The sequence below is a fragment of the Ipomoea triloba genome, chromosome 4, assembly GCF_003576645.1.
Source record: "Ipomoea triloba cultivar NCNSP0323 chromosome 4, ASM357664v1".
NCBI lineage: Eukaryota > Viridiplantae > Streptophyta > Magnoliopsida > Solanales > Convolvulaceae > Ipomoea > Ipomoea triloba.
Window position 1 is genome coordinate 11,371,533 of NC_044919.1, and position 15,172 is coordinate 11,386,704.

Genomic DNA, 15,172 nt, shown 5'->3' on the forward strand with positions numbered 1-15,172 from the left:
TTTTGTAGAAAGAGTTGTCTATGTCTAAGATTTGTGAGAGAGAGTAAAATTTGAGAATACAATTAGAGTGTGTTTGGTTTGCCCATGGGAATCAGAATTATAATGGAAATCAAATACATGGTCATGGTAATGGGGTTTGGTGAAAGTCTTCTGCATGTTTGATAGTAGGGTGTAATTGGAATGATTAACAATATAATATGAGTTAATACCCAATATAGTCCTTGACTATAGTGGTTTTACTCAATTTAGTCCTAAGTGACTTTTTGTACTCTATTTAGTCCTCGACTTGTTTTACCCACTTTAGTCATCTATTAAGAATTCTGTTTGTTGGGTGTTAATAATAAGGTTAACATGGTAATTTCATTTCTATTTTATTGTTTTATCAAATTAATTATTAATTATATGTCCTAATTTATCACCCTCAAAACAATCCTGTATTTGGTTTTTAGAAAATTAGGAGTATATGTCAGCCATTGTCGTGGGCTAAGTTTATCCATTGATATGAATATCGAGTTCCGCTCACTGTAGACTGAAGTGGGAACACAAATAGTCTCCTTTTTCGTTTTACTACTCCCGGCCCCTTTGCTCATCACCATTTTCCTTAGCTTTCTTGAATTCACCTTCAAATTAGGCTAGGAAAATTTTGCAGATAAAACTCTGGCGCCTCTAGCCTTTGAGCTCTTGGCCATGGCTTCCACGGCTTCGTTCTGGTAATCATAGACCGTGTGAAGACTGTTGGTTGCTTGGAAGGGATAAGCGTAGGCTAAAAGCCTAAATGCATATGACTGATTGGCAGTGAACACCACGGAGTAATAATCATCTTCTGATATGTTCATATACCTGATGATTCATTTTCTTATGCAAGCTTCAATCCCATATTCTGTGCCGCCATAGAGTAACTGAGAGTTCAAGCTCACGGGCTTGTACAAGAAATCAAAGAACAGGTCGCCGCCGCTTTGAACTTGTTAAAAAAGATAATGGTTATCTTGCATTCCTAATTTTCTTTAAATCAAATCCAGGATTATTGTTTTGTTTCGCCCCGAGGGAGATATATTAGGACATATAATTAATAATTAATTTAATAAAAAAATAAAATATAAATGAAATACCATGTTAACCTTGTTATTAACACCCAACAAACAGAAATTCTTAACAGAGGACTAAAGTGTGTAAAACCACTAAAGTCAAAGAGGACTAAATAGAGTACAAAAAGTCACTTAGGACTAAATTGAGTAAAACCACTATAGTCTTAAAAGTACAAGAATAACAAATCAAGCCAATTTATTCTAATATAAAGACATCCCGTACCAATATGAACAAAAAATAAAAACAAAAATCTAAAAGAATAATCCAAACTTAATAATCAAATTAACAATTAGGAGATAGAATAATGGAATGAACCCTTATTTTATTAGGAAATGAATTTTTTAATTAAGAGGTGATAAAATTCTGAAAACCTGTAAACCAAATAATAACAATGACTTTGATTTCCATAGGAAACAAACGGCAGCTAACAATAACATGGTTCCTCCGCCGACAATCAGACCACGACGCTCAATGGCCTACGCAAAAGCTCTATTCTTATTCCTTTTAATCAACCTCCTCACTGTTTCATTCTGCGATGACGCCGCCGTCATGTCCAAGCTCTTAGCCGCACTCTCTCCGGCGCCTTCTGGCTGGTCCGCTTCCAAAGATCCGTGTACTTGGACTAATGTCAACTGCGACAAGTCCACTGGCAATGTACTCTCCATCAACCTCAACCCCCAGTCCATTTCCGGCGAGCTCCCTTCTGAGCTCACACAGCTCGAGTCTCTCCGATCACTTTCCGTCCAGAAAAACTCCCTCTCCGGGCCCTTGCCGTCTTTCGCTAATATGTCCAGCCTCCAAGAGCTCTACTTAGACAGCAATCAGTTCAGCTCAATCCCCCAAGATTTCCTCTTGGGTCTTCCCAATTTGCAGATTTTCAGCATTTCCGACAATGGCGAGCTCATCCCATGGAAAATTCCTAGTTATTTGGCCGAAAGCACAAACTTGGAATCTTTCTACGCGAGCAACGCCAGTATCACCGGCGTCATTCCTAATTTCTTCGATTCTTTCCCGAATCTCCAGAACCTGAGATTATCCTACAATAACCTCACTGGGTCTCTGCCTGGGTCGTTTGGGAGCACGTTTATACAGAATTTGTGGCTGAATAACCAACAACAGGGGCTCTCCGGGACTATTCATGTGCTTTCCTCAATGACCCAACTCTCCCAAGTATGGCTTCAAGCCAATGCCTTCACGGGTCCCATCCCTGACCTTTCCAAATGCGTAAATCTCTTCGATTTGCAGCTCAGAGACAACCAATTGACCGGGGTTGTACCAGTTTCCATAACGGCTCTTCCCAAATTGGTGAACATTACTCTTCAGAACAACTATTTGCAGGGTCCGATTCCTGACTTTGGAAATAACGTCAAGATTAATGTTGTTGGTAACAGTTTCTGTAAGGATACACCTGGACCTTGTGATCCACAGGTCACTGCACTTCTTGCTTTTGCTGGGGGTCTTGGCTATCCAATCATGCTTACCCATTCTTGGGAAGGGAATGATGCGTGCAACAGCTGGAAATATATATCTTGTGATGAGCAGGGGAATGTGATTACTGTGAATCTTGAAATGGATGATTTTTCAGGTACTATTTCACCCGCTCTTGCCAATTTGACTTCATTGAGGAACCTGTATTTGGATAATAATAATCTTAGTGGCCCAATCCCGGAGAACTTGAATACTTTGCCTAATCTTCAAGTCCTAGATGTGTCCAATAACCATTTGTCTGGGCTTATTCCTTATTTTCCATCTTCTATAAAGGTTAATACTGACGGCAACTTATTTACTGGGAAGGTTGTTAGTCCCGGTGGTGGATCACCGGTTTTAGGCCAGAATTCAGATGCTCCCATCCCTAGTGACATTCCATTATCTGGGAATTCAAATGGGTCCTCCATTTCAGCTGGAATGATTGTTGGTGTGGTTATATCTGTTGTTATTGTTGTTGTGATTGTGTTTTTTGTGTCTTACAAGTGTTACATGAAGCGGCAACATAAGATGAAGGTTAGTGTAAAGGGCACTGCTGTTTCGACTGAGATAAAGAAACGGGACATAGTTGATTGCGGGAGAACTTTTCATGTTCACGAAGATGGAAACATTGCTATTCCCATCCAAGTTCTTGAAAAAGCCACAAACTTTTTTAGCCAAGAAAATGTGTTGGGGAGCGGAGGATATGGAGTGGTATATTTGGGTGAACTTGATGATGGAACTAAGGTAGCTGTGAAAAAGATGAAAGATGGGGCAACGCTTACTACAGGAATGAATGAATTCCAAGCAGAAATTGCGTTTCTTACCAAAGTTAGGCATAGGAATCTAGTTGCATTAATTGGTTATTGTATCAATGATAACAATAGGCTTTTGGTGTACGAGTATATGCCACAAGGTACATTGGGTCATCATTTATTTGAATGGGAGAAGCATGGCTTTGATCCTCTAACTTGGAAGCAAAGGGTGACCATTGCATTAGATGTCGCCAGGGGGATCGAGTATCTTCATAGTTTGGCTCATCAAAGTTTCATTCACCGAGACATAAAGTCCTCAAATATTCTTCTTTGTGATGATACGAGAGCCAAGGTTGCAGATTTTGGATTGGTTAGAAAGGTTCCAAATGACAAATCTTCTTTTGAGACGCGAGTGGCTGGAACATTCGGTTATCTTGCACCCGAATATGCTAGTAAGTATTAGCTATGCCATATTTCATTTTTACAGTTTCAGATACATTATACGATTTTTTTCAAGTAATATGATTGTGTAACCAATAAGCTAGATAGATATTTAAAAAAATGAATGTTAATCTAACCCAACATGCAATGATTATAAAATTATATATTTGGCAAAAACTAACTGAAACTATTTTACGAATCAATATCTGTGAGATGGGTTAGGTTGTAGACAACTTGGTGTGTACTTATCGCAATTTCAATTATAAGTATTACAATATTTATTATTAGTAACAATCATTTTACCTTAAATAGTATCACAATTTTACATATATAAATATATCAATATTTATTATAAGTAACAGTTTATTTATTTGAAATTGATAATAAATTTTTTGTAATAAGTATTATGATTTCTATTATAAGTAACAAACAATAATCTTAGATTCGATATGTCTCACGAATTAAAATCTATAAAACGATCTCACGAAATAAGATTAATGAGACGGTCTCACACAAGTGTGAGTCAACATATTTGACCCGATTTTGAACTCATTCCATTAACATTTTTACATTAAATTTTAGCTTGTAATATATTTACTCACCCTACAACTAGTATATATTGTTTGAATTGTGGTGTCATTAAATTAAAGCCATAATTGATCACTATAAAGCTAGCTTATACATACGTGTGGATGTGTTTCTAACAGCAACAGGACGAGCCACAGACAAAGTAGATGTTTATGCATTTGGAGTTGTTTTAATGGAGATAATCACCGGCAAAAAAGCAATAGATGAGACGTTGCCTGACGAGACGTGTCACCTGGTCACATGGTTTCACAAGATTATTATAAGAAAAGGTTACAACCTTCGAAACGCTATCGACCCAACTCTTGATCTTGATGACCAAACATTTGAGAGCATTTCTAAGGTTGCAGAGTTGGCAGCTCACTGCACTGCTAACAAATATTTTCGACGACCAAATATGGAACATGTTGTTAATGTTCTTGGTCCCTTTGCACAGAAGTGGAAGCCTTTGAGACCAGAAGAAATAGAGGAAAAGTATGGTGGTCTTGACCTTCACATGAGCCTTCCTCTAGCCTTTTACGATTCATCCATTGAAAGCTTGCCTTTCACAGAAGCCCAATTCAATGGAAATCGTCTCAATCAAAGTGCACAATTTTAATTTTTAAGCTCATTATATTCGTGCACATTAGTATTTGGAAAAATAACACTTTTACCTCTTGAATTGTTTCACTTTTCACTTTTAAAATTTGACCTCTGTAAATTGATTTAAGCAAATTAAATTTTGTTCCATAATTGTTCATAATGTTACACTTTTAGTCTCTAGTATTATATAATTGTCAAACTCTATTAATACCATTACATTATTTTTATCGTTTATAATTAATATTCACGGTTACAAATAATAAACTAAGGGAAGTTAAATTGCAAGCAAATCAAGCACACATGGCAACTTTCTAAGAGCTAGTTCTAATCAACAATCACTTGTAAAGTAGGAAATCAATTAAATGTAAGAATTGATAGAAAAAGTGGGATTGGGACCAAACTCACTCATGTATAGATGCTATAAGGGATCATGTATAGTCGTCGCGTAAATCTCTTCGATTTGCAGCTCAGTGATCACCAATTGACCTTCACGGGGTTGTACCAGTTTCCATAACGGGTCTTCCTTCCGAAATTGGGTCCTCCATTTCAGCTGGATTGAATGCTGGTGTGGTTATTTTAATTTTGTTGTGATTGTGTTGCTTGTGTCTTACAAGTGTTACATGAAGAGACAGCATAAGAGATTTGGATGGGTTGAGAGCCCTGAGAAGAGTGACCAGATAATGTAGGCTAGTGAAATGGGCACCACTCTTCCAATCAAAAACCCACCAACTTTTTCAGTCAAGAGAATGTGTTGGGGAGCGAGCAGAGGATATGGAGTGGTTTACTTGGGCAAATTAGATGATGGAACTAAGGTTGTGATGAACTAGCTATACTAGCAATGAATATAGGAAGCAATGGTAAACTGGAAAGAGAACTGAAGGTGAAATCATTTGTGTTATTGATACAGCAAGAAGGTGTACAGAGGTCCTATATATATGCTACTGTAAGGCAGTTATAACTGTCAGAAAGTAAAGTACAAGAAAACCCTTGTAGCTATTTTATATCTTGCTTGGTTGATCACTTCATCACCCCCGTAAGCTGGAGCGTGAAGATCCTGAAGGCCCAGCTTAGTATGGAAAACATCAAACAACTGCTTGAACAATGCCTTAGGTAAATGCATCAGCAATCTGCTTATGAGAAGAAATGCCTAACAATTTGATCACACTTGTATGAACCTTTTGTCTAACAACATGGCAGTCTATCTCAATGTGTTTAGTTCGTTCATGAAACGCATGGTTCTCTCCTATTGCAATGGCTGAGTTATTGTCACAAAATACAGAGTGGGGTTATTGCTGTCTACTTTCAAATCTGAGAGTAAATACAGCAGCCATTGAATTTCACAAACAGTGGAGGCTAAAGCCCTGTATTCTGCTTCTGATGATGATCTTGAGACAGTAGCTTGCTTCTTAGTCTTCCAAGAAATGAGGGAATCACCAAGGTATATGCAGTAACCTGTTATGGACTTCCTACTGTCTGAACAGGTAGCCCAGTCTGAGTCAGAAAAGCCCTGTAGTTTAATCTGAGAATTTGAAGCATAAAACATTCCTTTTCCAGGTGAACCCTTGAGGTATCTTAATACCCCATGAGCAGCAGTTAAATGTGTATCCCTTGGTTTATCCACAAACTAACTCAACTGTTGAACAACATAGCAGATATCAGCCCTAGTATTAGTTAGGTACAACAACTTGCCAACTAATCTTCTATACACTTCAGGGTTATCAAGCAATGTGCCATCACTGATGGTAAGCTTCTGCCTTGTGTTACATGGTGTTTTGACAGGTTTGGCCTCCAAAAAACCATTCTCTTTTAGAATCTCTAGTGTACGTATACTTCCTTTGACACATATTAATACCACTAGGATTTCTGAATGCTTCAATTCCCAAGAAATAGTGCAGCTGCCCAAGATCTTTTACTTTGAAAGAGTCATCCAGCAATTGTTTTAATTGTTTGATCTGAACTTGATCTGTTCCAGCCACCAATATATCATCCACATATACCAATAGAGCAAGAAATCAACTGTGTGAGACTTTGGTGAATAGGGAGGGGTGGACTGCTGAAAACCATAATTCTGTAGGGCTGTAGTCAATTTAGCATTCCATTGCCTGCTGCCTTGTTTCAGACCATAGAGAGATCTTAGCAGCTTGCAGACTTGATTAGGCTTATCACTCTTGAACCCTGGAGGTAGAACCATATAAACTTGATTAGGCTTATCACTCGTTGCTAGAGGCAAATTATGCTATGAAAACATATAATATGTTCACAATTTTAAAATTCTATATTTACAATTTTAGATCTCAAGATATATACAAAATTACATTACTCAATATTCACAATTTTTAAACTCTATATTCATAATTTTTTTTTATAAATTCAAAAATTGTGTTATACTATTAAATATAGAGTTATGAAATTGTGAACATAAAGTTTAAAAATTATGAACATAAAATTTTAAAATTGTGGACATGAAACTGAATCCACTTTCTATGGTGGACACGGATCCATGGCATGACAACCGATTGCTTAGACATTTGGCTAATTTGAAGAAGGGCCGTGAGATCTTATGTGGGCACTGGCCTAATGACAAAATGGGCATTGAACGAAAGTTTTCAAGGAATTATTGAGAATTGGGATTTATGTGCTTCGGAACTTGGAACTATATACATGTACAGTCAAATGTTGTATATAAAGAGATTTTTGAGAATTTGTAACTTTAATATATAAATTGTACTTGTTATTATTGTAGAGTTAATTTATTATTTTACAAGAAATGTATAACACAATGAGAGCTTAGGTGTAAGCCAGAAGCCAAGAATGTGTGTATATAATTTCAAATAAAAATCATTATCCATTTTAAATATAAATTCTTATTTTAATTGCACATCTTTATGGTCATAATGTTCTTATAGTAAGTAAACAACAAAATTTTGAAAAATAAACCTCATATTTCCTTTTTTTATATATCAAATTTAATAAAATTAATAATTTTTAATAATTAACATAAAATTTATATTTCAAATAATTTAAAGTCCGTGCATCGCACATGTGACATACTCGTTTATTTAGAGTAGATATATCCACTTACGCACTAACACATGCTACACATTACTTTCTCGAGTTAATACCTCCAATGGTGCTCTGAGTATTAGCGATTTATCAAGTGTGGTCCCTCGTCTTTAAAGCGACCACTAGACGTCCTTCTAGTTTAAAAAAATTACCACCCGTGGTCCTCAGTTAAGTTTGCTGTCAAAAGGGCGTTAAATTTGAGGGCAAAACTGTCCTTTCACCCAAATATTTTAATTTTTTTTAAAGAATTGAAATGAACTTGATCTTTCTGGGGAAGAGGGTCCCAGACTCCCATTCATTGTCTTCTAACCGCTGTTTGGTTTCCTCCTAGCTCAGAGACACCTGGCCAAAGCAGAGCCACGCTTCTTAGAGGAACTGGGGAACATGGGGGAAGCCTGACCGGCCTTGGTGCTACCATTGGTGCATAGCCTCGGGCTAAGGGAAGTGGAGAGAGAAACGGAGGGGTCTCGAGCCTGACCTGGACTGAGTATAGATTTGGAAAGCTTCATGGAAGAGGAAGAAGAAAGACGAGAAGTGAAACAAACAAAGAGCTCCCCACTAGTAGTAGTACTTGTGTTTGGAGTTCTGTGGCTGTGATGCGGTCTATCCAAGTCCATACTGTAAAAGTTTCACCTTGCTCTTTTTCCCATTCCCATGAAATGTTTGATAGTGGGTCTGAAAGACTACGAGGGACGTGCAAATGGCGCCGGACTAAATTCCCGGTGGAGTACAGTTCTCCTTTCTTTCTCTTTCAGTTTATCACCTCTAGGTGAAATGACAAGTTTGCCCTCACACTTAATACCCATTTGACAACAAATCTAACGAAGGACCACCGGTGGTAATATTTTAATCTAGAAAGACGTCTAGTAGTCGTTTTAAAGATAAGGAACCACACCTTGTAAATCGCTAATACTCGAAAGACCATTGGAGGCATTAATTATTACTTTCTCTGTTTAGTTTGTTTGTTTGACAATTTGTTTTTTTTGTACTCCAATTCCAAAGCTCTCACCATGACTATACGCCGGTATTACAGCAAATCATGCATAAACTAAGGTTTATCTTACATTGTACGTAAAACATAGTCCACAAGGATATTCAAATTGTTTACCTGGTGTTAACATATTATGTACATTCAAGTAACGGATTATGTACTTGTAAATAAACAGAAGGTATATAATATGTTAATTGTAAATAGGTACACAATTTATTAACTAAATGTACACAATATATTAACTGCATGTATATAATACATTAATTGTAATATGTATATAATTTATTAAGGGTAAGTACTACAAGTACATGATATATTAATTAGAATAAATATAAAATTTATTAACAGAAATTACATCATATAAATTTTGTTTTGAATTAAGTTTCATAATTCAATATGGACTCCAATACATGGAATAACAAACAAGGCAAAAATATTTTTTATTTTTAATTTTAATAAGGCCACGGGTTACAGCTGGAAGCTATATATAGCCGGCCAAGTACAGCCAAATAAGGCCACGGCTTGCCGCTGGAAGCTATAGTCCGTCCAGCCAGGTGCTCCCAACTAGAGCTACATACCGTCCAGATTTGCGATCAAATTATTATTATTTATGAGGGAGTAATATAATACTTTATGCAAAGTATTCTTGCTCTGTAGTGCCCTCATCCTGCCCCATATTAGTCAGTTACGTTGGAATTTTATAAACAGCCCATAAGCAACCCCCTACATGCTTCTATTTTTTTTTTTTTTTAATATTCATAAAAATAACCCATTTTGTGAGAAGTGTGAATTATATATTTTGCATCTGGTAACGTTTGATTGTATATTTACAGATAATTGATTGAGCATCTGAAAATACAATCATTATTGCATGAATCATGGTCCATACAGCTGTGTGGACCATGGTCCATGCAATAATTTGCCTGAAACCTCCTCCAAACGCACTATCAAATATTTTTTTAAAAACACGGTGACATTTCTGTAATTACAACTGTGCATCTTGTAAAGTATATTATGCATTTGTAAATAACTTATCGTGCGTTGGAAACATTTTCTTCAAATTCACTCTCAATTATTTTTCAAATGAACAATCAAGTATTCCCAAATGCACAACTGCAATTTCAAAAATGACACAACCATACATTTTTTTAAATTATATATTAGTGTTTTATCCGATGCACGAAAGAAACTATGTTATTATGAATTTAAATAAAAACTTTGAAATATAAAAAGATTTTAAAATTTATAAAACAATAATATAATTGGATTTCTATATATTTGGTCAAGTATCTATTTTTATAGGGCAAATTATTGTGTGTCTATGTAGACCACGGGCCAAAACGACGTCATTTTGATATTTTAAAAAAATTCTTACTCTGTGCATGTGCTAGAATAATGAACATTTTAGTAAAGATAACGTATTTTATGAGTTAGAATAATGTACTTTATATATGTTAGAATAATGAAATTTTTGGAGTAAGATATTGTATTTTAATTATGAGTTAGAATAATGAATTTTATACCTTAGATTAGAATAATGTATTTTATGAGTAAGAATAAGAGTTAATACCATAATTTTTCAACTATCAAATTGTAATCACCCATAATCCTTCCCATGACCTCCCAATTAGGAGACTCACTACATTAAAAATTAAAAAATTAAAATCTTACCACTTTAAGAAATTATAAAAATATAATTTTTTTTTTATTCTTACTTGGGCAAATTGGGCAACTAACATGGTTTCTCCTCCCACGATGAGACCACGACGCTGAATGGCCTACGCAAAAGCTCTATTCTTCTCCTTCCATTTACTACTTTTAATCAACCTCCTTACTGTTTCATTTTGCGATGACGCCGCCGTCATGTCCAAGCTCTTAGCCGCCCTCTCTCCGGCGCCTTCTGGCTGGTCCGCTTCCAACGATCCGTGTACTTGGAATAATGTCATCTGCGACAATTCCACCGGCATAGTCTCCATCAACCTGTACTCCAAGTCCATCTCCGGCAAGCTCCCTTCTGAGCTCACACAGCTCGCGTCTCTCCGAACACTTTCCGTACAGAAAACTTCCTCTCCGGGACCTTGCCGTCTTTCGCTAATATGTCCAGCCTCGAAGAGCTCTACTTAGACAGCAATCAGTTCAGCTCAATCCCCCAAGATTTCCTCTTGGGTCTTCCCAATTTGCGGACTTTCAGCATTTCCGACAATGGCAACCTCAGCCCATGGCAAATTCCTAGTTATTTGGCCGAAAGCACAAACTTGGAATCTTTCTACGCGAGCAACGCAGGAATCACCGGCGTCATTCCTAATTTCTTCGATTCTTTCCCGAATCTCCAGAACCTGAGATTATCCTACAATAACCTCACCGGGTCTCTGCCTGGGTCGTTTGGGAGCTCGAAGATACAGAGTTTGTGGCTGAATAGCCAACAACAGGGGCTGGGGCTCTCCGGGACTATCGATGTGCTTTCCTCAATGACCCAACTCACCCAAGTATGGCTTTATACCAATGCCTTCACGGGTCCGATCCCTGACCTTTCCAAATGAGTAAATCTCTTCGATTTGCAGCTTAAAGATAACCAATTGACCGGGGTTGTACCAGTTTCCATAACGGCTCTTCAAAATTTGGCGAACATTACTCTTCAGAACAACAATTTGCAGGGTCCGATTCCTGACTTTGGAAATAACGTCAAGATTAATGTTTTTGGTAACAGTTTCTGTAAGGATACACCTGGACCTTGTGATCCACAGGTCACTGCACTTCTTGCTTTTGCTGGGGGTCTTGGCTATCCAATCACGCTAACCCAATCCTGGGAAGGGAATAAGGCGTGCAACAATTGGACATCTATATTTTGTGATGCACAGGGGAATGTGATTACTGTGACTCTTAGAAACCAGGGTTTTTCAGGTACTATTTCCCCGGCTCTTGCCAATTTGACTTCATTGAGGAACATCTATTTGAATGATAATAATCTTACTGGCCCTATTCCGGAGAGCTTGACTACTTTGCCTCATCTTCAAGTCCTACAAGTGTCCAATAACAATTTGTCTGGGCCTATACCTGTTTTTCCACCTTCTGTAAAGTTTTCTCATGGCGGCAACTTATTTCTTGGGAATCCATTATCTGGCAATTCAGATGCTCCCATTCCCAGTGACAATCCCGGTGGTGGATCACCGGTTTCAGGCCTGAATTCAGATGCTCGTATTTTCAGTGACAATTCAAATACGGTCTCCATTTCAGTTGGAATGATTGTTGGTGGGGTTATAACTGTTATTGTTGGTGTGGTTGTGTTTTTTGTGTCTTACAAGTGTTACATGAAGCGGCAGCATAAAATGAAGGTTAATGTAAAAGGCACTGCAGTTTTGACTGAGATAAAGAAACTGGACATAGTTAATTGTGGGAAAACTTTTCATGTTCACGAAGATGGAAACATTGCCATTCCCATACAAGTTCTTGAAAAAGCCACAAACTTTTTTAGCGAAGAAAATGTGTTGGGGAGCGGAGGATATGGAGTGGTATATTTGGGTGAACTAGATGATGGAACTAAGGTTGCTGTGAAAACGATGAAAGATGGGGCATCACATACGAAAGGAATGAATGAGTTCCAAGCAGAAATTGCTTTTCTTACCAAAGTTAGGCATAGGAATTTAGTTGCACTGATTGGTTATTGTATCAATGACAACAATAGGCTTTTGGTGTACGAGTATATGCCACAAGGTACATTGGGTCATCATTTATTTGAATGGGAGAAGCATGGCTTTGATCCTCTAACTTGGAAGCAAAGGGTGACAATTGCATTATATGTAGCAAGGGGGATTGAGTATCTTCATAGTTTGGCTCATCAAAGTTTCATTCACCGAGATATAAAGTATTCAAATATTCTTCTTAGTGATGACATGAGAGCCAAGGTCGCAGATTTTGGATTGATTAGAAAGGTTCCAAATGACAAATCTTGTTTTGAGACGCGAGTGGCTGGAACATTCGGTTATCTTGCACCTGAATATGCTAGTAAGTATTAGCTATGGTATCTTTTTACAATTTGGCACATTACATAATTTCTTTTCAAGTAATATTGATTGTGTGTACTAATATGATAATTAAAAAATTAATGTAAATCTAAACTAACATCATGTAATGATATAAAGTTATAAAAAGTTTAATCGGATTTTAAACACATTCCATTAACATTTTTGGGTGAGTCTCATATTGCATGAGACATGTCGTATTCTTTATATGTATTACGTTTTTCCTATAAAGCTATAATTGATTACTATAAAGCTAACTTAATTATATATGTCGATGTGTTTTCAACAGCAACAGGACGAGCCATAAACAAAGTAGATGTTTATGCATTTGGAGTTGTGTTAATGGAGATAATCACTGACAAAAAAACAGTAGATGAGACGTTGCCTGACGAGACGTGTCACCTGGTCACATGGTTTAACAAAATTATAAGAAAAGGTCACAACCTTAAAAACACTATCGACCCAACTCTTGATCTTGATGACCAAACATTTGAGAGCATTTCTAAGGTTGCAGAGTTGGCATCTCACTGCACTGCTAACAAATATTTTCGACGACCAAATATGGAACATGTTGTTAACGTCCTTGGTCCTTTTGCACAGAAGTGGAAGCCTTTGAGACCAGAAGAAATAGAGGAAAAGTATGGTGGTTTTGACCTTTACATGAGCCTTCCTCTTGCGTTTGAAGACTCATCCATTGAAAGTTTGTCTTTTACAGAGGCCCAACTGAATAGATACCATCTCAATCAAAGTGCACAATTTTAATTCTTAAAGCTCATTATATTTTTATACATTAGTATTTGTAGTACGTTATTCTCAGTAGTATTTAATGTACTACTGGAAAGATATAGGCCATGTTTGGTAAATGGGTGTTAACTGATGCTATTAGTTGATTGAGTTATAAAGTATAATTAATTGATAATATTAGCTGATTGTAGAAAAGTGTTTGATAAATTAGCTATTAGCTGATAGCTGTTTGGTATAATTTCTTTTCTTAAAAGGTTAATGGAAAAGGTTGCTTTGAGTAGCATTTTGAAATTTAATATTTTGGAGTTACAAAAAGCTTATCAACCAAACACTTATATTGATTTTTTAATTAAGTCAAACAAATAATAATGGTCAAATAGACTAAAATTGACTAATAAGCTAATTATTTACCAACATGACCATAAATATTATTTTCTGCTAAACTCTAGATGCTCCTGAATCCTCAATTCGCAATATAAAGCATCTGCTACTTTATTGGATCTGCTTGACTTCTTGTGAACTTCAAAATTATATTCCATCAATTTATGGACATAGCTAGAACTGTTGGTCTGGGGTTTGGACTACTTGATGCAAAATTTCTTTAAGATTTTTGTGATCAATGCGAACTATAAAAATGGGGTCACACTTGTGTGAGACCGTCTCACGGATCCTTATTCATGATGCGGGTAGGGTCGGGTCAAAGCACCATGCAAAAGACATACTTATAGGCAAATATCATACTTATATGCTCAAATATAACACTAATCAAGAATACAATTTTTGTAATTTTTGTTATTTATAAGAGAAAAAGTAATACATTTTTCATAATAAGTAATGTTGACAAGTGTCCCTTACTTATAAGGGCAAATATAATACTTTTGAGGAAAAAAGTAATACTTTTAAATTAAAATGTAAAATTATTGTATTTTCCCTTAAAAGTATTACATTTACCCTTATAAGTAACAAAAATTTTATTCATGATTAATATTACATTTGAGCATATAAGTATGACATTTGTGCATATAAGTGTTACAATTGCATATTGACCTGACCCGACCCGACTCGTCTCATGCTGAGACGGTCTCAGACAAGTTTTTGCCATAAAAATGCGTCCAAGCATGTATTGTCGCCATTTTTGGATTGCCCGCTTCTACCCGTGCATGTACCTCTCTCTTATATGCAGAAGATCGTTGTAGTTGAGGTCCAATTTTTTTGCTAAAGAAGGCGATAGCTTGGTTGTTTTTCTTACATGGGAACAGCTGCTACACCAATGCTAGATGCATCTGTATCAATCACAAAGGGTTGGCTAAAATCTGGGAGATACAGAATTGGTTGCTACAACTCATGGTTGATGCGGTAAAAATTGGATGTCGTGATAGTAGTGGATGTTTAAGCAAGTTAACTGTGAAAAAATACATTTTCGATTCTTAATGAAAAGTTTG

At 36.5% G+C, this 15,172-nt stretch overlaps 1 protein-coding gene and 1 pseudogene across 1 annotated transcript; both read left to right on the forward strand.

The window, feature by feature from the left end:
• Positions 1–1,557: 1,557 nt before the first annotated feature.
• LOC116015800 (receptor-like kinase TMK4) lies at positions 1,558–4,929 on the forward strand. Its single transcript, XM_031255970.1, has 2 exons — positions 1,558–3,757; positions 4,454–4,929. The coding sequence occupies exons 1-2, from the start codon at positions 1,558–1,560 to the stop codon at positions 4,927–4,929; spliced, it is 2,676 nt and encodes an 891-aa protein (XP_031111830.1).
• Positions 4,930–10,740: 5,811 nt separating this feature from the next.
• LOC116015801 lies at positions 10,741–13,748 on the forward strand (annotated as a pseudogene).
• Positions 13,749–15,172: the final 1,424 nt, after the last annotated feature.

What these genes read in the sequence shown, in the direction of transcription:
- LOC116015800 (XM_031255970.1), top strand. Translation starts at nt 1,558, where the DNA reads ATGGCCTACGCAAAAGCTCTATTCTTATTCCTTTTAATCAACCTCCTC. An exon ending in TCTTGCACCCGAATATGCTA is followed by an intron (nt 3,758 to 4,453) that starts GTAAGTATTAGC and finishes TGTTTCTAACAG; the next exon opens with CAACAGGACGAGCCACAGAC.